General features: G+C 38.1%; 1 protein-coding gene and 1 non-coding gene across 6 annotated transcripts in view; one reads left to right on the top strand and one right to left on the bottom strand.

The window, feature by feature from the left end:
• The window catches only part of ARHGEF28 (Rho guanine nucleotide exchange factor 28), a 313224-nt gene that overhangs the window by 202287 nt on the left and 88429 nt on the right, over positions 1-22508 (top strand). For all 5 annotated transcript variants that reach the window (XM_021939454.2, XM_009208611.4, XM_021939453.2 and 2 more), the window contains 3 exons: positions 5291-5412; positions 13234-13514; positions 19260-19467. In XM_021939454.2, coding sequence (XP_021795146.2) covers positions 5291-5412; positions 13234-13514; positions 19260-19467 — 611 coding nt within the window. The remainder of the gene's footprint in view (positions 1-5290; positions 5413-13233; positions 13515-19259; positions 19468-22508) is intronic.
• LOC116275117 lies at positions 447-510 on the bottom strand. Its single transcript, XR_004184077.1, has one exon. It is a non-coding gene; the product is annotated as a U7 small nuclear RNA (small nuclear RNA).

The raw sequence follows: 22508 nt of genomic DNA on the forward strand, positions 1-22508 counted from the left end.
TAACTTGCCCCAGGTCACACAGCTAATAGATAATGGAGTACAGACTTGAACCCAGGCAGTCCAGGGCTCATGCTTTTAACCACTGCAACACACTAGTGCTTTTCACTAATTTAAAATCTGCAGCCATTTAAAAATGGGAGTTGAGCTTTGGCTACTTTTATATTGTCTTTGAAATATATGCTTACCAAATATTAAAAATTAATATTATCAACAAAACTATAAAGTTAATTTTCAGCTAAGAAAAACTTCCTATAAAACAGCATTAATTTAAAACAAGTAGCTGGTTCTTACTGCAAATTATTTCTATATGCTCATTGAAAAAGTCCATTTTTGGGGATCAATAACTTTTTCACTTAATTTGTTACTGGAGTAGTTACATATGGAAGTGATAAAATCATATTTCTTGAAAATATTGAAAAGATACCTTTAAGAAAAAGAAACTATTTTTGGGAACTTTCTGGCCTAACCCAAAAAGCCTGCTAGACAAATTTGAAAAGAGCTGTAACACTTAAAAAAAATGAAACTATTATAGCTTTTCCTTTGAATAGGCTGAAACATGGTGGAGCAATTAGCCATTTTAATATAAGTAGTTGATGCTTACTTGAAAGTGTTCTTTAAGGCTTATTTTCCTTTCATGATCAGTCTTCTGCTGGTTTTAAGCCCGTTATTTGCAGTGTTTAGTGTTGAAGTTAATAAAGGAGTGGTGGTCCTGTTAGTCTGCGTCATTTTCTGGTTTGTGAGTCTGTGTTCACTTCTAGATCCTATTGTCTTGAGACATCTTTTGACAAGTAGAGGCTATGTATGCCTCAGAAAAATACTCAAAAGGATGTTTGTGCTAGTGTTATTAATGATTGCAGCAAGTGACTAAATTTACATGTCAGGTTCTAGGTGGCAGAAGTAGAGAGGAGATTATGCTGGATTATACTCTTGCACACCCATGTCCTTCACAAGACTTAGTGTCTCAGTGGAGCCATTACTTGAGTGACAGGATGATGACATGGGCTAAGCCACCTTTTCTTTCTTTCTTTCTCCCTTCCTTCCTTCCTTCCTTTCTTTTCTCCCTTTCTTCCTTTCTTTCTTTCTTTCTTTCTCTCTTTCTCTCTTTCTCTCTTTCTCTCTTTCTCTCTTTCTCTCTTTCTTTCTTTCTTCCTTTCTTCCTTTCTTCCTTTCTTCTTTTCTTCCTTTCTTTCTTCCTTCCTTCCTTTCTTCCTTTCTTTCTTTTTCTTTCTTCCTTCCTTCCTTTCTTTCTTTCTTTCTCTCTCTCTCTCTTTCTTTCTTTCTCTCCTTCCTTCCTTCCTTCCTTCCTTCCTTCCTTCCTTCCTTCCTTCCTTCCTTCCTTCCTTCCTTCCCTTTCCTTCCCTTCCCTTCTTTCCTTCCTTCCTTCCCCCTCTCTCTCTTTCTCTTTCTCTCTCTCTTTCTCTTCTCTTTCCCTCTCTCTTTCTCTCCTTCCTTCCTTCCTTCCTTCCTTCCTTCCTTCCTTCCTTCCTTCCTTCCTTCCTTCCTTCCTTCCTTCCTTCCTTCCTTTCCTTCTGTTCTTTTTCCCCTTTGAGAACAGGGTCTTACTTATTCTGTCATCCAGGCTGGAGTGTAGTGGCACTATCACAGCTCACTGCAGCCTCCGCCTCCCAGGCTCAAGCAATCCTCTCATTTCAGCTTCCCAAGTAGCTGGGACTACAGGTGTGTGCCACTACACCCACCTGATTTTTGTATTTTTAGTGGAGACAGGGTTTAGTCATGTTGCCCAGGCTGGTCTTGAACTCCTGGGCTCAAGTGATTCACCTGCCTCAGTCTCACAAAGTGCTGAGAATTATAGGGGTGTGAACCACCGCACCTGGCGTAGGCCACTTTTTGAAAGTGTAGGGTGAATTCCTCTAGGAATAGTCATGCAGATATTTTCTTTTGATCATTCTGTTGATTGAAGGAGAAAGTCTCAGTGTGGTACCCTTGCATCTTTAACATTTCTTTAATCCTTCAGAATCTCCGTTTACAACAAAGAGAGAGCAGGCCTCTCAGACTTTCAGTTTTGATAGGCAAATATTTAGTCAGACTCTAATTTCATTGTTTTGTTTGCATTATTTCAGTACATTTAATTCCCTTCTACTTTTTTTTTTAGGTTGAGGTTTTTGAGATGGAATCTCACTCTTTTGCCAAGGCTGGAGTGCAGTGGTGCAATCTCGGCTCTCTGCAACCTCCATCTCTGGGTTCAAGCCATTCTCCTGATCTGCCTGCCTCAGCCTCCCAAAGTGCTGGGATTATAGGCATGAGCCACCATACCCGGTCCTCCCTTCTGCTTTTGACAGGAATAATACTGGCTTTCTATGTACAGTGGGGATAAGATTTTTCTTAATATTAAAGGTATTTCTTAAATTAATTTCATTTAAAGAAAAAAGGTGAGTCCATTTTAAGATGGGTACAAAAGAATATAGGTGAATATGTCCAGGAAATAGTATAGGTGATATATAAATATGGCAAATTTGTGAGTTTGGTAGAAGAATGATAAAAGCTTGGGAAGTGTTCTGATATCTCAGATGGCTGATTTTGTAGAGACCCACAATCTCTTCTTTGAAATTCTTGGGACCAGATTTGTTTTGGAATTCAGAATTTTCAGATCTTTTTGGCCTGGTGTTCATACTGATATGATATGACTCCCACAGGAGAAACGGGGGAATGCTATCATCAAGTCTATTAATATTTCTGCAGCAAAATGTGTGATCATTGACACCAAGTAGAGCAAATAAAGAATATATATGGTCCAATGTGGGCTCAGGTCAGATTGTACTACACAATATGTTTTTGAACCAAACTTATGGGGAAAATTCTGATTTTTAGAGCTTTCTGGATTTCAGAATTGCAGTTAAGACAATGTGGACTGGCTGGGCGCTGTGGCTCACACCTGTAATCCCAGCACTTTGGGAGGCCGAGGTGGGTGGATCATAAGGTCAGGAGATCAAAACCATCCTTGCTAACATGGTGAAACCCTGTCTCTACTAAAAAATACAAAAAATTAGCTGGGTGTGGTGGCAGGCGCCTGTAGTCCCAGCTACTCAGGAGGCTGAGGCAGGAGAATGGCGTGAACCCAGGAGGTGGAGACTGCAGTGAGCCAAGATCACGCCATTGCACTGCATTCCAGCCTGGGCAACAGAGTCAGACTCCTTCTCAAAAAAAAAAAAAAGACATTGCTATAAAGAATACATTGTGTATGTAAGAAGAAAATATGACCGAGCATGGTGGCTCATGCTTGTAATCCCAGCACTTTGGGAGGCTGAGGTGGGTGGATCATGAGATCAGGAGGTCAAGACCATCCTGGCCAACATGGTGAAACCCCGTCTCTACTAAAAATACAAAAATTAGCTGGGTATGGTGGTGCATGCCTGTAATCCAGGCTACTTGGGAGGCTGAAGCAGGAGAATTGCTTGAACCGGGAGTTGGAGGTTCAGTGAGCCGAGATGGCGCCACTGCACTCCAGCCTGGTGACAGAGCGAAACTCCATCTCAAAAAAAAAAAAAAAAAAAAAAAAAAGATTTTCTTTAACATTGTATGTTTCCTTCAGAAGCTTAATGAATCTCACACTTCAGTGTTCTGTGTGGAGAAGAGATAGATTTAGAAGCAAAATCTGAAGCCAGGGCCATTTGACTTATCAAACTACAATTTATACAACTTTGGAACTTTTGTGATGTCCTCATTACTTTCCAAGAAAGAATGGATATTTTTTTGCTCATGGTACATCAGCCCAACAGTTATTAATCTTTTTTTATTTCCTGATTTGCTCCCAGGGGCTTACCAGGTTTTATGTTATGACATAGATAAGACAGGCAGTGGGACATGTGACATTTCTAATGGAATAACAGCAGTACTATCACTATGCACCCATTCAAGAAAACTTACTGGGATGTAAGTGAGGATGGCATTTACTATAGGTATAACATTGACTCTGCCCTCTGAAAGTCATTTACACATACTGAAAATCTGTTATTACCATAACACACTATGATTAGTATTAATAACCTTGCGCTTCACACTGAACATGGTTAAAAATTGCTATCTGTAGTAATTACAAATATAATAGTAATTCTGACAAATAACATTTGTTGAGCACTTTGTGCCAGGCATGTGTCAAGTTTTTACATGTCTGAACGCACTTAATCCTCATAACCACACTATGAGGAATGTATAATAGTAATCTGCTTTTATGGATGAGGAAACTTTGTGAAGATATCTGGAGGGGGAGTAAACTAGCCAAGGTCACAAGAAACAAGGCATTCTAGCTCGAATGTGTTTTATTGCCTTTGACTCTTCATTCTCTACAAACACAGCAACAGCTTAACTCTCTGGGACTCAATTTTAGGCAACCTCATCTATTTGGAACAAAGCTGAGACATGAAAGCAAGCGTAAACATTTCTGTAACCAAAATAGAAGGCAAATTCTCCACGTGTGAGATTCTGCATGTTAGCAATCAGTACTGAGCCAGAACTGCTAGGCTGTGTACTCTCTTGGGTTCTTTAGTAGAGGGTCATTGAATCTGAGCACATCAGTGGAAACTGAGGATCACAGTACAGTCACTAATACTTCTAAGTTATTAATAAAAGAAAATTAAGTTTAGTTATCAATAAAGGGAAATGTAGTTTAGTTTTTGTTTGTTTTGAGATGGAGTTTCACTCTTGTTGCCTAGGCTGGAGTGCAATGGTGCAGTCTCAGCTCACCACAACCTCCGCCTCCCAAGTTCAAGTGCTTCTCCTGCATCAGCCTCCTGAGTAGCTGGGATTACAGGCATGCGCCACCACACCCAGCTAATTTTGCATTTTTAGGAGAAATGGGGTTTCCCCATGTTGGTCAGACTGGTCTCAAACTTCCAACCTCAGGTGATCTGCCCGTCTAGACTTCCCAAAGTGCTGGGATTACAGGCATGAGACACTGTGCCCAGCCTGAAATTTAGTTGCTAATAAAGGGAAATGAAGTTTAGTTTTAAAATATAGTAGAAATTGAAAGCAAAGATTTAATTGATTTTTACAAAGATTTAATTGATTTTTCGCCCTCTAATGATGGGGAAAATAACGCTTGAGGTGGGCAAATATTTATCTATCTAGAACTTTTCATCCTATATGAAAATTCTAGATAGCTGAGGTTTGGATATACATGAAAAATTACTTGCACATAGATCTTAAAATCTAGCAAAAAGCCACCTTAAAAAACTGCACTTGACTTTTTTTCTTATGGTCTAAGAAGGTAAAGCTTGACTGTAAAATAAACCGCTTCTCCTTTGTTTGCCCTGTTTTCATTTTTGTACTCTAGATCGCTCCTTCGATGTCCTAAAAAAATCCAAGCCACCCTCTACTTTGCTTGCTGCAGGCCGGCTTTCGGACATGCTGAACGGAGGTGATGAAGTCTATGCTAACTGTATGGTGATCGATCAGGTAAGGCCCAACTGACATTACAGGAGGGTTTCTACCTCTCTCCAAAACCTGGATTTGTAAGAAATAGATTCAATGTTGTTGTGTTCCTTTGACAGTTTTAGCCTAAGAGCAGCAAAGAGGCTGCTGTTGTGGAGTCTCATTGTATGAACATTTAAGCATTTAACTTAGGTGCTTACTTCAGAACACAATACACCTTACTCAACCAGAGGCACTGTCAGGGAGGGGTCTTGAGATACTGCCAAATGGGAAGAGTGTGAGAACTCTTCTTCGGGGCCCAAGTAGGAAATGACAACTGTGCAACCAATGTCTCCTCTACAGCTTTTCAAAAAACAGTATGTATATGACTTGATTATGCAATATTTGTATTCAAATCCAGCAAATGGAATGAGCAGGTGCTTGGTCCCAGCACCGTAGGAAACTGTCACATAAATTACTTGGTTAATCGTTACAACACATCTGTTAACATGTAGTAAGATTGTAGAGCTTTCATATCAATACAGAATGGTATCATACTAATACAGAATGGTATCATATTATAAGAAAGCTGGAATCCTTTTGAACTTTCCACTCGTTCCCTGATAGAGACTTTTGAGTTAAATCTCATAGAAGCAGATGGTTTGAATGTGCTGGCATCTTCTTGTCTTTTGTTCTTTTCTCTGGCTCAGTGATCTTCAAATTTTAGTATTTATAAAAATTAAAATATATATCTGAATATTTCTACACACTACTATATGGAGGATTTAAGGGTTTTTCAAGGGTAGTTTTGACAACACAATTTCTGCCTTATAAACTGACTGTAAAACCTAATCCCCATATAAGATGCACCCTGTCTACTCACTGAGCAGTAAGACATTTAACCCTTTTATGTTGTTAGTATGCATATATTTTACCCTAGTTATAGATACATTCTGTGATCTAAACTGTTTTTTCCATCTAGAGCTCATTTTCAGCCCTTTAGTAGCACATCTCTGCATTTTCCTTTTGTGTTACAAAGCAGTTACATCAAATACAGCACAGATTGGGATGGTTGTCATAATGACAGAGAAACCAATTAATCAGAATGGACTTCAGCTGTAAATAACTGGTATTATTGTTTTGGTATAAACTAACTGAATGTCAGTCCTAGTTATAGAAATCTAGAATGGGGCATGGAGTGTAGGACACAGTGGGAGTTCTGAGGACATTTTCAAGATACAGGGTGTGTTAGTCTCTTCCCACACTGCTATGATGAAATACCTGAGACCGGATGATTTATAAAGAAAAGAGGTTTAATTGACTCATACTTCTGCATGACTGAGGAGGCCTCAGGAAACTTACCATAATGGCAGAAAGCATCTCTTCACAGGGCAGCAGGAAAGAAAATGAGTGCTGAGTGAAGAGGGAAGCCCCTGATAAAACCATCAAATCTCATGAGAACTCACTCACTGTCATGAGAACAGCATGGGGAAAAACCACCCCCGTGATTCAGTTATCTCCACCTGGTCCCGCCCTTGACACATGGGAATTATTATAATTCAAAGTGAGATTTGGATGGGGATACAGAGCCAAACCATACCACAGGGTAATTGGACTTGGTGTGATCTAGCCATATTCTGGTATTTATTTATTCTTTTTCAGCTTTATTAAGGTATAATGAACAAATAGAAATTATATATATTTAAACTGTACAATGTAATGTTTTGATACATGTACATATTTTGAAATAATGATCACAATCAAGCTAATTAAGCACATATATCATCTCATATACTTATTTATTTTTGTAGTGAGAATACTTAAGATCTACAGCAAATTTCAAGTACGAAGTGCATTATTAACTATAGTCACCATGTTGTACATTAGGTCTCAAGAACTTATTCATTGTGTAACTGAAAGTTTGTACCCATTTTACCAGTACTTCACCATTTTCCCCACCCTTCAACGCCTAGTAACTACCCTTCTACTCACTGTTTTTATGAGTTTGACTTTTTTACATTCCACATATAAGTCAGATCATGCAGTATTTGTTTTTCTGTGTTTGGCTTATTTTACTTAGCATAATGTCTTCCAGATTCATCCATGTTGTCACAAATGGCCGGATTTTTTTTTCTTTTCTAGGGTTGAATAATATTCCTCTGTGTGAGTGTGTGTGTGCATGTGTGTTTGTGTGTGCATGTGTATGAAATCTGTCACAATGGCAGAGTGCATATGCAAAAGTGATCCCATAAGATTATAATACCATATTTTTACTGTATTACTTTTCTATATTTAGATATACAAGTACTTACCATTGTGTCCCAGTTGTCTACAGTATTCAGTACAGTAACATGCTGTATAGATTTGTAGCTTAGGAGAAATAGGTTATTACCATATAGCCTAGGTGTGTAGAAGGCTATACTACCAGGTTTGTGTTAGTATACTCTATGATGGTCGCACAATAACAAGATAACCTAAGGATGCGTTTCTCAGAACATAGCTCCATACTTAAGTGAGGAATTACTGTATTTATCCTTCAAATTTCCAAAGTGATATCTTTTGTATGCTAATGAGATGACTGGTGACTGGCAGCCCCTAGGTAGCTTCAGGATGTGGGCTGGTCACAGGAGAGGCCAAGGCAGGATTACGGGATTGGGATTTTTAGCTCCACCCACCGGCATCCATAGAGGGAGGAGGGGCTGAAGGTTAAATTGATCACTAATGACTAATAATTTAACCAATCATGCCTGCATAATTAAGCTTTCATAAAAACCCAAAAGGACTGGGTTCAGGAGATTCTGGATAGCTGAATACATGGGGGTTCCTGGAGGGTGGTGCACTTGCAGAGGGCCTGGAAGCTCTGTGCCCCTTCTGGAGTTCCTTGCCCTAAGCAACTCTTCCATCTGGCTGTTCTCTGTATCTTTTGTAGTATTCACTATAATAAACCAGGAAATGTGTTTCCCTGAGTTCTGTGAGTTGCTCTAGCAAATTGATTGAACCTGAGGAGGGGCTGTGGGAACCCCATTTTATAGCTGGTTGATAAAACAATCTGGGGCTAGTGGTTTGTCATTGGAAGTGGTGGGGGAGTCTTGTGGGACTGAGCCCTGTGGGACCTGACTCCATCTGCAGGTTGATAGTGCCAGAATTGAATTGAACTGAATTAGAGGAAATTCAGTGGCGGATTGCTTCCTTGCTACATGTCGGGGGAAAACCCCATACATTTAGTCACAGAAGAGTTCTGTGTTGACTGTTGAGTGAGAGAATAGAAAAAACACTGTTTTTATCCCTATATTTTCAGAAAATCACACATGTGCCACATTTTCTTTATCTGTTGATGGACACTTAGGTTGATTCCATCTCTTGGCTACTGTGAATAGTGCTGCAGTGAACATGGGAGTGCAGACATCTCTTTGGGATAGTGATTCTGTTTCCTTTGGATATATACCCAGAGGTGGAATTGCTGGATCATATGGTAGTTGTATTCTAATTTTTTTTAGGAACTTTCATACTGTTTTCCACTGTGACTATGCTGATTTACATTCCCAACAGTGTATAAGAATTCCCCTTTCTCCACATCCTTGCCAGCCTTTTTTTTTTTTTCTTTTTTTTTTTTTGTCCTTTTGGTACTAGCCATTCTAACAGGTGTGAGGTGATATCTCATTGTAGTTTTGTTCATTTTCCTGATGATTAGTGATGTTGAGCACTTTTGCATATACCTATTGGCCATTTGTGTGTGTTATTTTTTGGAAAAATGTCTATTCAGGTACTTTATTTTTAAATCTGGTTATTTGTGGGGTTTTTTTTGTTCATTTGTTTTTTTGCTATTGAGTTGTGTGAGTTCCTTACATATTTTGGGTATTAACTCCATATCAGGTGCATGGTTTGTAAATATCTTCTCCAATTCCATAAGTTGCTGTTTTATTTCGTTGTTTCCTTTGCTGTGCAGAGATTTTTTGGTTTGATGTAGTCACATTTATTTTGCTTTTCTTGCTTGTGCTTTTAGTGTCACATCCAAAAAATGATTGCCAAGACCAATGTCAAGGAGTTTTTCCTCTATGCTTTCTCCTAGGAATTTTATGGCCTCATGTTTTATGTTAAAGCCTTTATTGCATTTTGAGTTGATATTTGTGTATGTTGTAAGATAGGGATCCAGTTTAATTTTTTTGCATATAGCTATCCAGTTTTCCTGGTGTCATTTATTGAAGGATCTATCCTTTCTCCATTGTGTATTTTTAGCACATTTGTTGAAGATTAATTGACTGTATTTATGTGTGGGTTTATTTCTGGACTTTCTATTCTGTTTCATGTGCTCATGTGTCTGTTTTTATGTCAGTACCATAATGTTTGGATTACCATATCTTTGTAATATAATTTTAAGCTAGGCAATGTGATGCTTCTGACTTTGTTCTTCCTGCTAAAGATTGCTTGAGCTATTCTGGGTCTTTTGGGATTCCATACAAATTTTAGGAATTTTTTTCTATTTCTGTGAAAAATTACCATTGTAATTTTGATAGAGATTACATAGAATCTGTAGTTCACTTTGGGTAGTATAGATATTTTGACAACATGAATTCTTCCAATCCATGAATATAGGGTATCTTTCATATGAATTCTTCTAGTTTGTGAACATTCTTCTAGTTTGTTTCCATTTATTTGTGCTGCTTCAATTTCTTTCATTGGTGTTTTATAGTTTTCAGTGCATATATTTTTTGTCATGTTTTGATTTTAACAGATTTATTCTGTTGCTATATTTTCTCAGCTGTTTAAATAAAATACTTCTTGAGACCTTATCTTTTTTTGTTCTGAGCCTTAGTGAGTACTATAACTATAGTATTTCTATTTACTTCAAGTAACTAAAATTGTAAATTACTCGATATTATGTGGGAAAAACTATATATATATTATACTTTTATATGTTCTTAGATACATTAAAAATGCAAAATTTATCAAACCAAAGATTTGGTAAATAAAAGGTTAGGATATAATATCCTTCCTTCTTTCCTTCCTTCCTTCCTTCCTTCCTTCCTTCCTTCCTTCCTTCCTTCCTTCCTTCCTTCTTTCCTTCCTTCCGTTTTGTGTTTTTGAGACAGAGTCTTGCTCTGTCATCCAGGTGGGAGTGCAGTGGTGCCATCTTGGCTCACTGCAACCTCCACCCCCCAGGCTCAAGCAATTCTTGTGCCTTAGCCTCCAGAGTAGCTGGGGTTACAGGTGTGTGCCACAACACCTGGCTAATTTTGGTATTTTTAGAAGAGAGAGTTTTGCCATGTTGGCCAGGCTGGTCTTGAAATCTTGGCCTCAAATGATCTGCCCACCTTGGCCTCCCAAGTACTGGGATTACAGGCATGAGCCACTACACCCGGCCAAGATATAATTTTTATTTTGGAATATTCTGGGTGAAAGAAGTATTGCTTTAATGATGTGAAGCCAAAAAGAAAAAGTGAAGTATGCATTTAGAGAGAACTCATACAAGTTAATTCAACAAATGGAAACAGCAGATTGCCAAGTTGTGAATTGAAAATTGAGAAATAAAACTAAATCTGCAACAAAATCACAAAGTCCACTATATTAGCATAGTACTTTTTTTTTATTGCCCCTGTATCTATTTGAATAGCAAGGACAATGTAAGGAGTTCAAATTCTGCATATTTAAAATGCTTTCCGGCAATATCTGAAAATAATCTTATCTAATTTTCTTTATCTTCCTCAACCTGGCAAGGAAACCTAAAAACATTACTAGCTTATATTAATGTTTCCTATTAATTTTCAAGGTTATCACCTTCCTGTTGAGAAAATTCACATGATGAAAGTCACTTTGAAAATTTCTGTCATATAAACTACTTTGAAAAAAACATTTGTTTCATAATTTCAGTACAGAGAATCCCTATACACACTTTACTCAAATTCCTCAAGTGGTAATATTTTACTACTTTCTACTTTGTCATTCCCTGAGTGGGTGGTTATGTGTGCATGAAAATAGTTAAATTATCTCTATAAATATTTCTTAACCATTTGGGAATAAATGAAAAATATGGTGCCCCTTTACCCCTTAATCTTTCATGGTGTATTTTCCTAAAAACATGGATAGTTTCTTACATAAGCACAGTACAGTTACCAAAATCATAAAGTTATCATTGATACAATACTATTAGCTATCTCCAGACCTTATTCAATTTTAGCGAGTTGTCCCAATAATGCTCTCTGTTGCAGAAGAAAATTCCATTACATGTGTTGCATATAGTTGTTGTGTCTCTGTAGTCTCCTTTAATCTGGGACAGTTCCTCAGTCTTTGTGTTTTATGATGCTGATATTTTAAAAGAATATAGACTGGTGTTTTTGTTCTTGTGTTTTGCTAGAGTGTCTTTCAGTTTTGGTTTATCTGTTATTTCCTCATAATAGGATTCAGGTTAGGCATGTGTAGCAGGAATACTATGGAAGTGATGATGGGTGCTTCTCAGTGCATTGTATCAGGAGGCATAGGACATCAATCTGTCCCATTACTGGTGATTTTATTAGTATCTTTCATCTGCCAAGTTCCTTTTTTAGTAAAATTACTGTTTTTTAAAAAATTATTAAGTATCATGTCAGGAGATATTTTAAGCCCTTGTAAATACCCTGTTGCTCATTAGACTTTCACCCATCAATTAAGCATTCATTAACGGTTTTTGCTTTAATAAATTATGATGATGCCCGATGATTTAGGATTCTAGCATTTCCCCTTTTGCTTCTTTTTTCCTTTCACTGCTCTATCCCCAAATGGTGTTACTCTCTTTCTTTTTATTGGCCTCACCCCAGACATGATGTCTTTTGATGACCGCCACCTCAAATCATGAGTACTTAAAAGTATGCCTTTCTTAGAGCAAGTGCTTTGATCAGCTAGGACTCTTTCATGCATGTGGGTTGGGCTTTCTCTTTCTGGGGAGGATTTTTAAGTAAGTCTTACGACCTCCAGAAGTTCCATCCTTTCTCTGCCGTTCCGATTTTCCCGACTCCCCTTACCCTCCACTGAGTCTTACAGCAGGAGCACGAGGGCTTGCCTGCTGGATTTGCTGTTGATTTTATTATTTACAGGTAATTTGAAATTTGGGCATTTTCTTTCTTCTAATGATGCTACGTACGTGCGCTTTATGTAACTTTATTTGTTCTTTTTGTTTGGTGTTGCTTTTTGTGAGACTCAGCTTTATGTGACCACTATTACCTTGGTACCCAGATTCCAATGAGCTACTTTTTGAATAAAGCTGTATAGTCTTTAGTTTTTTTCCTCAAGTATTTAAAATATTTCCCCCTCATTTTGAGTCAGTTTTTCATAAAATGTTAGAGGCATAATCAGCTTCTGGTTTTGTAATAAAGGAACAACTTTATAAAATACTCAGTTGGTCTTCCTTTTTGTGAATTATAGGATAGCTGCCATGTGGACAAAAACATATTATACAGTAATTCTGTTTACATACAACAAGAATAAACAAAAAATATAAATAAGGAAATAAGGTAGAAGGTTTTTTTTTTTTTTTTTTTTTTTTTTTAGAAATGGAATCTCACTCTGTAACCCAGGCTAGAGTGCACTAGTGCAGTATCTGCTCATTGCAACCTCTGCCTCCCATTCAGGCCATTCTCCTGCTTCAATCTCTGAGTAGCTGGGATTACAGGCGCCCACCACCACACCCTGGCTAATTTTTGTATTTTTAGTAGAGGCAGGGTTTCACCATGTTGGCCAGGCTAGTCTTGAACTCCTGACCTCAAGTGATCTGCCAGCCTCAGCCTCCCACCACGCTTGGCCAGAAGTTTTTTAAATTGGGAAAATTTTATTAATTCTTAGCTAGGCCAATCTTACCTGCTTTTACTCAGGAAATGTTTTTCTTTCAACTTCCAGGTTGGCGATTTGGATATCAGCTATATTAATATAGAGGGAATCACTGCAACTACCAGCCCTGAATCAAGAGGTTGCACTCTGGGGCCTCAGAGCAGCAAACACACCCTTCCTACAGAAACCAGCCCCAGTGTGTACCCACTAAGTGAAAATGACGAAGGGACAGCACATACTGAAGCCCAGAGGTCCTTCATGTCACCATCGAGTTCGTGTGCTTCCAACTTGAATCTTTCTTTTGGTTGGCATGGATTTGAAAAGCAACAAAGTCATCTAAAGAAAAGAAGGTAAGATTCTATATTGTAGAAGAAAACTGTAGAAAATCAAAGAACCTTATAGGTAAACTTCAAAAATTCTAGTTTTAAACTTTTTATTGTCTCTACCACTTTTATCTGTCCATCAAAATGTTGTCCCCTTTTAGATTCCTATATTCATTGATTTGAAAGTAAGACACTTAAGAAAACTGATTAAAATATGATAAAGGAAAACCACGATGAGATACCAGTTGATACTCACATGACTGGCAAAAATTTAAAAATCTAGCAATCCCATGTTTTGGTGAGAATGGGTAACACGGAAATTCCTGCATAAAGATGATAGGAGAGAAAATTGTATAACTTGGGAAAATAATTTGACATTATCATGTAAAGTCAAATACGCATTTTCCTCTTGTGTACTAGGAGACCTATATGTGAGTATTTATACCAGCAGGAAATAACCCAAAAGTGGAATAAATAAATTATATATAGTTACACAAGGGAATACTGTACAGTAATGAAAGTGAATTAACTACAAATACATCTGCGTGAATAATAACATAGACCTTAGAAGCATGAAGGAACAAAAAAAAAGCCCCAAAATACTTGTTAGATTTCATTTTTATAAAATGCAAATTAAACAATATATTATTATAGGGCCTACATATGTGCATAAGCTATAAAGAAAAACAAGAGACTGGGTGTGGTGGCTCACGCCTGTAATCCCAGCACTTTGGGAGGCCAAAGCAGGCAGAACGCTTGAGCTCAGGAGCTCAAGACCAGCCTGGGCAACATGGTAAAACCCCATCTCTACCAAAAATACAAAAATTAGCGAGGCATGGCGGCACACACATGTGGCCCTGATACTTGGCAGGTTGGGGTGGGAAGATTGCTTGAACCTGGGAGGCAGAAGTTGCAGTGAGCCAAGATGGCACCACTGAACCCCCAACCTGGGTGACAGAGTGAGACCTGTCTCAAAAAGAAGAAAAAAAAAGGAAAAAAAGAAAAACAAAATAATGAAGGGGAAAAAAATTCCTGAATTCAAAATAGTTGTTATATCTAGGGAGGGAAAATAGGGAAATGGAAATGGAATGAATCATTACAGAGTTTCCATGGTTGATGGCCAGTATCCAAGTTTCAAGTTGGGTAGGCTCATGAATGTTTGTTTTATTTTACATAATATATATTTTATATTTTAACATAAAATTTATCTTTATTTTACTTTCAGTTACCTTATATTTTCTTGTGTATATAAAAGTCATTAAAATGATATTTCATTGCATCTGATATGATTGCATATATTAGTGTGTGTGCACACATGTGTGTGTCTGTATCTGTATATCTGTATCTGTCTATCGGATTGTCTATTTTCTTTAGGGAACAGGCCAATTTCCACTAATTTCATTTTATCCTGTTGATCACACTTTCCTTAGGGAGTAGCTTATTTTTTTCCCCGTATCCTACCCATGTGATTATATGTTCATTTTCACATATAAAATGAATCAAGGTGAACGTAAAATACACACACATATGTGACTATGTATATAAATATTTCTCTATGAATGAACATGCACATAGGTGAATGAGTATTCAGCAGAGAGTTAATATAGAGGGGAGAGAAAGGGAGAGGAACCAGCAATCAGTAGGTGCCCGACACTGAGATACAGCACAATATGCAATTTGAGGTTGTAAAACATTAGCACATATTGGTACCAAGGGTTATGTGTGATGTGTAAATAATAAAAGACTTGCTTTACATTTATGCTTTGTGAATTATGGTTTTATAGATGCTGGGTAGTCACTACTGTAATTTGAAGTGAAGGCTAATTTGAACTGTCCACACGTCTGCTTGGGACAAGAGACTGCCAGTCCAGACAAGCTTCTGTACAGTTTTGCAAAAGTAAATTGAGCTATATGTGATAAATCCATTCTAGTGGATCTTTAAGATCTGTCAAGTGGCCAGGTATGGTGGCTCATGCCTGCAATCCAAGCACTTTGGGAGGCTGAGGCAGGTAGATCACCTGAGGTCAGGAGTTCGAGACCAGCCTAGGCGGCCAACATGGTGAAACTCCCTCTCTACTGAAAATACAAAAATTAGCTGGGCGTGGTGACAAGCATCTGTAATCCCATCTACTCAGGGGAGGGGCTGAGGCAGGCGAATTGCCTGAACCCGGGAGGCAGAGATTTCAGTGAGCAGAGATCACACCACTGCACTCCAGCCTGGGGGACAGAGTGAGACTCTGTCTTAAAGAAAAAAAAAAAAAAATCTGTCAAGTGTGTGAGCCCCCACATCTCAAGAGATAAATAAGTTCTTTAGAAGAAGCCCTCTAGGAATATAGCATGGAAAAGACACAAATGGTCTCTGTTTTATTAATACTTATGCAGATACTTGCAGAGTATCTAAATTATACTTTCTGATCATGGTCTTGCCTTGGAAAGTTTAAACATTTCACTGCTACAGATATAATTTTTCCTCATAGAATATAATTTAGAAAAAATATCTGTTCTGAGTAAAGGTAATTAGAAGCCTCTGTGAAGATGTCACTGCTTGGGGGAAAGGGAGGAGGCCAGGAGAGGATGGAGAAGCCATTCTACAGAAAAGCCTTCCGGCTGGTTCCACGAGCTGACTTCATCTCCTTTGCCCTCCTTCTCCTCTGAAAACTGTAGGAATGAAGGGAGAGAAGTCACAATCCCGGAAAGCCCTAGGGTGGCTGTGGGTCCTTCCCTTCAGTAGATGTCATGGTAGGAAGCAAGTTGATAACAAACTCAAAGTGAGATGTACTTAATTTGTTAATAAGTGGATAATAGCTCTAGAGGCTGGAAACTTCTAATGAAGGAGAAATGTGGGGGCACACAGTAAAAACTGGAGTTAATATAAAGACATGGCTGACTGGGACCTGAGTCCTAAGTTTTCTAGCGTTTAAAAGAATATTTTGGTGAAACTAAAACATGCATACTATATAGTCATATGTTATATTATTTAAATGTAATAACTGTTTTGAGAAACCACAAAGGGAAGTAATAAAACATTAATTTAAAAATACTATGCAACAAAAAATTAAGCAGTAGACAAGTGTTTGTTTCATTCTAAAGCTTGTGTTTTTCAAACCTTTTTAAAAAACTACAATCCACAGTAAGAAATACATGCCGCCATGAACGTCCCCTATCTCCCTTAAAATTTAAGTGAAGTCTTATAAAATGACATGTGCAATGTATTCTGATATTTTCTATTCTGTATTTTTTTAAAAAACTCTAGTTACAACCTAATGAATTGATTTCTTATCCCACTACTGGGAATTAGAAAAATAATACCATAAAACAAGAACCTAGAGGTTATCCTGAAGAACGTTGCCTGTGCCACCAATATCTTATGTCAATAGCTTAACAAAGAAAAGTAGTAGCCCCATTTGAATGAATAGAAACAATGTTTTATAGTATGCAAAATAAAATACTGATACTTCTAGGATGTATTCATAGTGATGATGAAATGCTGTCTGTAACTGGAAAGGCTTGTGTTAAAATTGGATATTATTGCGGGCTGCCAATCATTTGAAGAACTATTTTCCACTAGTACAGAGATCACAAGTTGAAAGACAAGTGCTGAGGTACAAGACATCGGCAAGCTTCAACCCGCCTTGAAGTCTCCTTCCGTCTCGGATTGTTGTTGTACTAGGAAGCCACGTAGCAACTTGAAATACCTGTAATTATTAGATTAGTCAAAAACCACAATTACTTTTGCACCGACATAATACATTTACCGGAGCATTTAAATCACCAACGTTTACCAGGAAGATATTCTTAACATGAAGTTTCAGTGTTTTATGAGAAATACTCGAATAGACTCCATGATATTTGGGTGTTTGATTGAGGTAAAGTGTGAAGTCCACTTCTAATGTGTTCTTCTTCTCAAGGCCAAGGTCTTCACTTTGGCCCACAATGAGTTCCCAAAGGAGAAAACCCCACTTTGGAAATCCTTGGTGGTGCCAGCCAGGGCTTCTTCTCACTGCTGGGTTTTCTGGTACTCAGTAGTGCCTGGGAAAGTGTTCAAGGGTTAGAAACTGCTCTGTGTTTGCGTTAGAGTCATGGTAGAGTAAGACCAGGACTCACACCATGTGTTCAGTTGACTTACTGTGTCCATTAAATAGCCTATGGTTTGTTTTTTTTTTTTTTTAAAAAAAAACCTAAACAGGTTAATTCAAAGTTTCATTTTCTGGTTCTCATATTTCAAAATCAAGACAGTTTCATTGTTTTTTAATTAAAATTATAACTCCAGAACTGTAACAACCGAAAAAAAAAACAACCCACAAAACATACATTTGAAATGCTTCGTGCATTAACGTGCACCTAGGAAAGCTACTGGCCTCCAAGTTTGAATAGTTTAAAATGTAATATTATGGAATAGACCTGGGATGTGGAAGGTCAAATTCTTTCCTTTTAATTTCATGGTTTATTAAAGTTAAATGAGGAAAAAGTTGTTGTCAAACAGAATTACTACCTGGTTCTAAGGTAGAGTTTTCAAAGGAATCTTTTTTTTTTTTTTTTTGAGACGGAGTCTCGCTCTGTCGCCCAGACTGGCGTGCAGTGGCGCGATCTCAGCTCACTGCAAGCTCTGCCTCCTGGGTTCACGCCATTCTCCTGCCTCAGCTTCCCAAGTAGCTGGGATTACAGGCACCCGCCACAACAGCCAGTTAATTTTTTTTATTTTTAGTAGAAACGGGTTTTCACTATGTTAGCCAGGATGGTCTCAATCTCCTGACCTCATGATCCGCCCACCTCAGCCTCCCAAAGTGCTGGGATTGCAGGTGTGAGCCACCATGCCCAGCCTCGGAATCATCTTTTTTTTAACCTCTAAAAATGATCATTTAGTATGACATGTTTGGGACATTGCACGACTCACTTCAGAACTGTGTCTTGACATGGCCCTGGGGCGGATGGGTGGGACCTTCACACATCTCTCCTTGGTGTGCCTCTGCCCTCCTGAGCTTCCCAGCTGAGGGACAGGGGAGAGAATGACACTTCTGCAGCTTAGTCACATGCAGATCCCCCCCAGAGGCTTCCCTGCAAACAGCCCAGTGGCTTTGTTTCCACCAGCATTTGAAATATTTGATGGGTTACCACTTGGGACTTGCAATATCAATAATTATATTTACAAAACAGAAGTGGTGAGGTTAGTACTAACTCAAACCAGCTTTTGTTTCTTCAGGTATTTGAACTGTCTTTTGCCCCAGGTGTGGTGGCTCACTCCAGCAATCCCAGCACTTTGGGAGACTGAGGTGGGTGGATCCATTGAGCCCAGGAGTTTGAGACCAGCCTGGGCAACATGGCAAAAAACACAAAAATCACAAAAATTAGCCAGGCGTGGTGGCGCACACCTGTAGTCCCAGCTACTCTGAAGACTGAGGTGGGAGGATCCTTTGAGCCTGGGAAGTGGAGGTTGTAGTGAACCAAGATTGTGTCACTGCACTCCAGCCTGGGCGACAGAACACAAGTGTCTCAAAAAAACAAAAAAACAAAAAAAAACAAAAAGAAAGAAAGAAAGAAAATGAAAGAAAGAAATGGCTTTTGCAAGGTAGGAATGTTCATTTGGGGTAAGATAAAATTTTATTTAAAAAGAGATTTGGAGGGAGGAGAAAAAGGCTAATTAAATACTAGTTGGAAATTAAATGAATACCTATTGCACCCCACCCCGATGAATCTGAATTCAGAGAATTAGAAACCAATGACGCTCTGTGTCCTTCCTTGCTTCTTTACTTACTTGCTGGCTTTGTGCTTTAGTTCCAGCCTTGATGCCTTGGACGCCGACAGTGAAGGGGAAGGGCATTCTGAGCCGTCGCACATCTGTTACACTCCAGGGTCTCAGAGCTCCTCAAGAACTGGGATTCCTAGTGGGGATGAATTGGACTCTTTTGAGACTAACGCTGAACCAGATTTTAATATCTCCAGGGCTGAATCACTTCCTCTATCAAGTAATCTACAGTCGAAGGTATTCTTATCGGTATAAATTTGGTATATTGCAAGTGTGGAGAATATGTTGTCTACATTTACCCATCTGTGTCTGAAAGACATATTATATTTTATTCATACATATGAACTACTTTTTGGGACCCATGTGATATCTGATTGAGTCTGTCTTTTTAATGTTTCCACTGTGTTTTAATTTTTATGATTTTTACTCAAAATGGCTGATTTACGTTTTCATTAATTCACCATGAGTACATACGCTCTTTCTTTCACATACTTGGAAAATTTTATCATTTCATACAATGATTTCTCCCATCATCTCTTAAGCAAAGGGAGAAAAACTGATAGTATTAAATGAGTTTAGTGATCAATCTTGTTTTGCTCATGTAAATTATTGCGTGGCCCTGGTGATGAGGTAAATGATGTTAATAAGGTAGAAGTGATGTTTATTGAGCTTTTCTGGGTGCTTGAACTAATCTGGAACGTCACAAATTTTGTCAACTTTTCCATAGGAGCCAGGTTTTCTCTTGTTGGCCATTTCACATTGGAGTTTCATTTAGGTGTGCTTGTTTGTTATTTATTTATTTTTTTATTTATTTAAAACTAAATACATTCCTCTGAATGTAAGAAAGCCCTTTGTGTTTGAACATATTATTTTTTCCTATTTGATTTGCTATTTTCTACTTGTTTTCTTCTTGAGTTTACTTATTACTGTAAAACAATGTGTGCTATGGCAAAACTTCTCTAACGTATGGTTGTTATGATAATACCTTATTTTTGTAGCATGCCCTATAATATACAAAATATGTTTTATGTATGTACACAATATATAATTGCCTCATAACTCATCTATTACACAAGTAGTGCTTTTATTTAATTTTATTTTTTGAGTAGATGAGATTCTGGAAAGGTTAGAGTTTTGTCCAGCTTTGTATCACCAGCTTGGTGATAGAATCAGAACTCAATTCTGGGTCTTTTAAGCACAGATCCTGCATCCTCTACCCTCTACTCTAAGACCTGTAGAGCTGCCATCATCTTTTGCATCTGAAGGTCATGTGATATTTCTGGATAATGAGAAATTTGTATGGTTGTTATGTAGATAATTCTAAGTTTTGCATGTTGAGTGGAATTGTGAAAAGTTCATCATTACTTAGATGAAAAATAATCCAGTCCTTTGAAACAGTTTCATGTTGCTCATTTTTAGGAAGAATCTGTCCCATAAGTATATCTGCCTTGCCTCTGTTATTACCCAGTATAACTTTTTGCCAAAGTTTTGGACAATTTTCAAAGTTCCATTGTCATGACAAATGGTTACCACATATACATGACTTTGAGGAGGGCTTTTAGTGGCCAGCTCACTGTTTACGGTTATAGGACAACTTGGGTTGGCCTTCTTGACATCCAGGCCTGGTAGGTGCTCCCCAATAAGATAGCAGCCACAGCCCAAGGCCCTTTGAAGCAAGGTCAGGCTTCTATTTTTCAGCTTTCCTCCAGGCTCCTTAACTGAACTAATGAACTTAGGGTAACCATGTGTTTTTCCTTAGAGGGAACAAAAGGGACCAGTGCTCGTGAAGGTCAGTTTCTGATGGTTTAATTTTAGTAAAGAGTTTTGCATTATTTTCTTTTAGCTTTAACCTTAAGCAATATCTTAAAAATGCATGGGCAGGATCAATCCTAAGGCCTTTATGGGATAGAAGTTGGGTGCTATAAATGGCTTCAATGGAGTTCTATTGCATATTCACTTAAATTTTCTGGAACATATAAGAAAACTATGTCTTAATGATCTTGCCATCTTGCATTTTCATGTATATTGCCAATATAATGATAGGAATAATAAGTAATTGGGACAACAGGAACAAAACTGGCAGGTCATTTAAAAGCAGTAATATTAAGGATGTATAAATTAGTGATATTCAAACATCCATCTCAGAAAGTGCTAGGTGGAAGGTCCATCAAAAATTGAGTACAGATTGGAAGAATTTGTATATTAATTGGATATATTTTTCCCTAAATATTGCAGCTAACATTATAAATTTAAATCACGGTTTGGAAGTCTAAAAAACTCTTATAATTGTAAGTGGCTATTCCACTATCCTCTAGTAATCCTTAAATGTAGAAATCTCAGTTAATATAGAATTTTGTTGGAGGGCTACAGTAAAATAACAAAATAACTGACACCTCAGGTAAAAACAATAAGTCAAACTCATTGTTGAATATACAAAGAAAAAGTCATTTGTCTTAAGTTTTCATTTTTAGTCAAGTTGGCTAGGATATCATAGTTGCATTCTATAGTATATACAGGAACTATTCCCCAAACTGAAGGTTGCTAAAGTATTAAAATGACAATAACGTGTTAAAAATTGTGAGAGGAAAACAGAAACACATAATGAGATCATATGAGAAATGTTCAGGTTGAATCTCTTTTCTTTTTTTTTTTCTTTTTTTTTGAGACGGAGTCTTGCTCTGTTGGCCAGGCTGGAGTGCAGTGGCGTGATTTTGGTTCACTGCAACTTCTGCCTCCTGGGTTCAAGCAATTCTCCTGCCTCAGCCTCTCGAGTAGCTGGGACTACAGGTGCACACCACCACACCCAGCTAATTTTTGTATTTTTAGTAGAGATGGGGATTCACTATGTTGGCTGGGCTGGTAGTCTATTTACTTAGTGGATCCATCCCCCTGAAAGTAACCAATCTTTTGCAGCTCACTGTCCACCCTTTCCATCTTCTTGGGAGGATGACCTCCTTACCTGTCTTGGCCTCTGAAACCCATTATGGGCCCTAAGACTCCCGCTCCCCCACCGCAACCCCTCCAATCTCCTTCCAGACAGCTACTTGCTTCTGTTGAGGAAGAGAAGAGAAATGAAGAGCTTAATGTGTTTAAAATATAATCAATTATTGTTTTGCTTATCTAGTTTCTACTTCTAAGTACCTAGCTCTGCTTTCTGTTAAAACTGCCAGATTCTGGCCAGGTGTGGTGGCTCATATCCATAATCCCAGCACTTTGTGAGGCCGAGGTGGGTGGATCTCTTGAGGTCAGGAGTTCGAGACCTGCCTGGCTAAGATGGC

The sequence above is a fragment of the Papio anubis genome, chromosome 5, assembly GCF_008728515.1.
Source record: "Papio anubis isolate 15944 chromosome 5, Panubis1.0, whole genome shotgun sequence".
NCBI classification, from domain to species: Eukaryota; Metazoa; Chordata; class Mammalia; order Primates; family Cercopithecidae; genus Papio; species Papio anubis.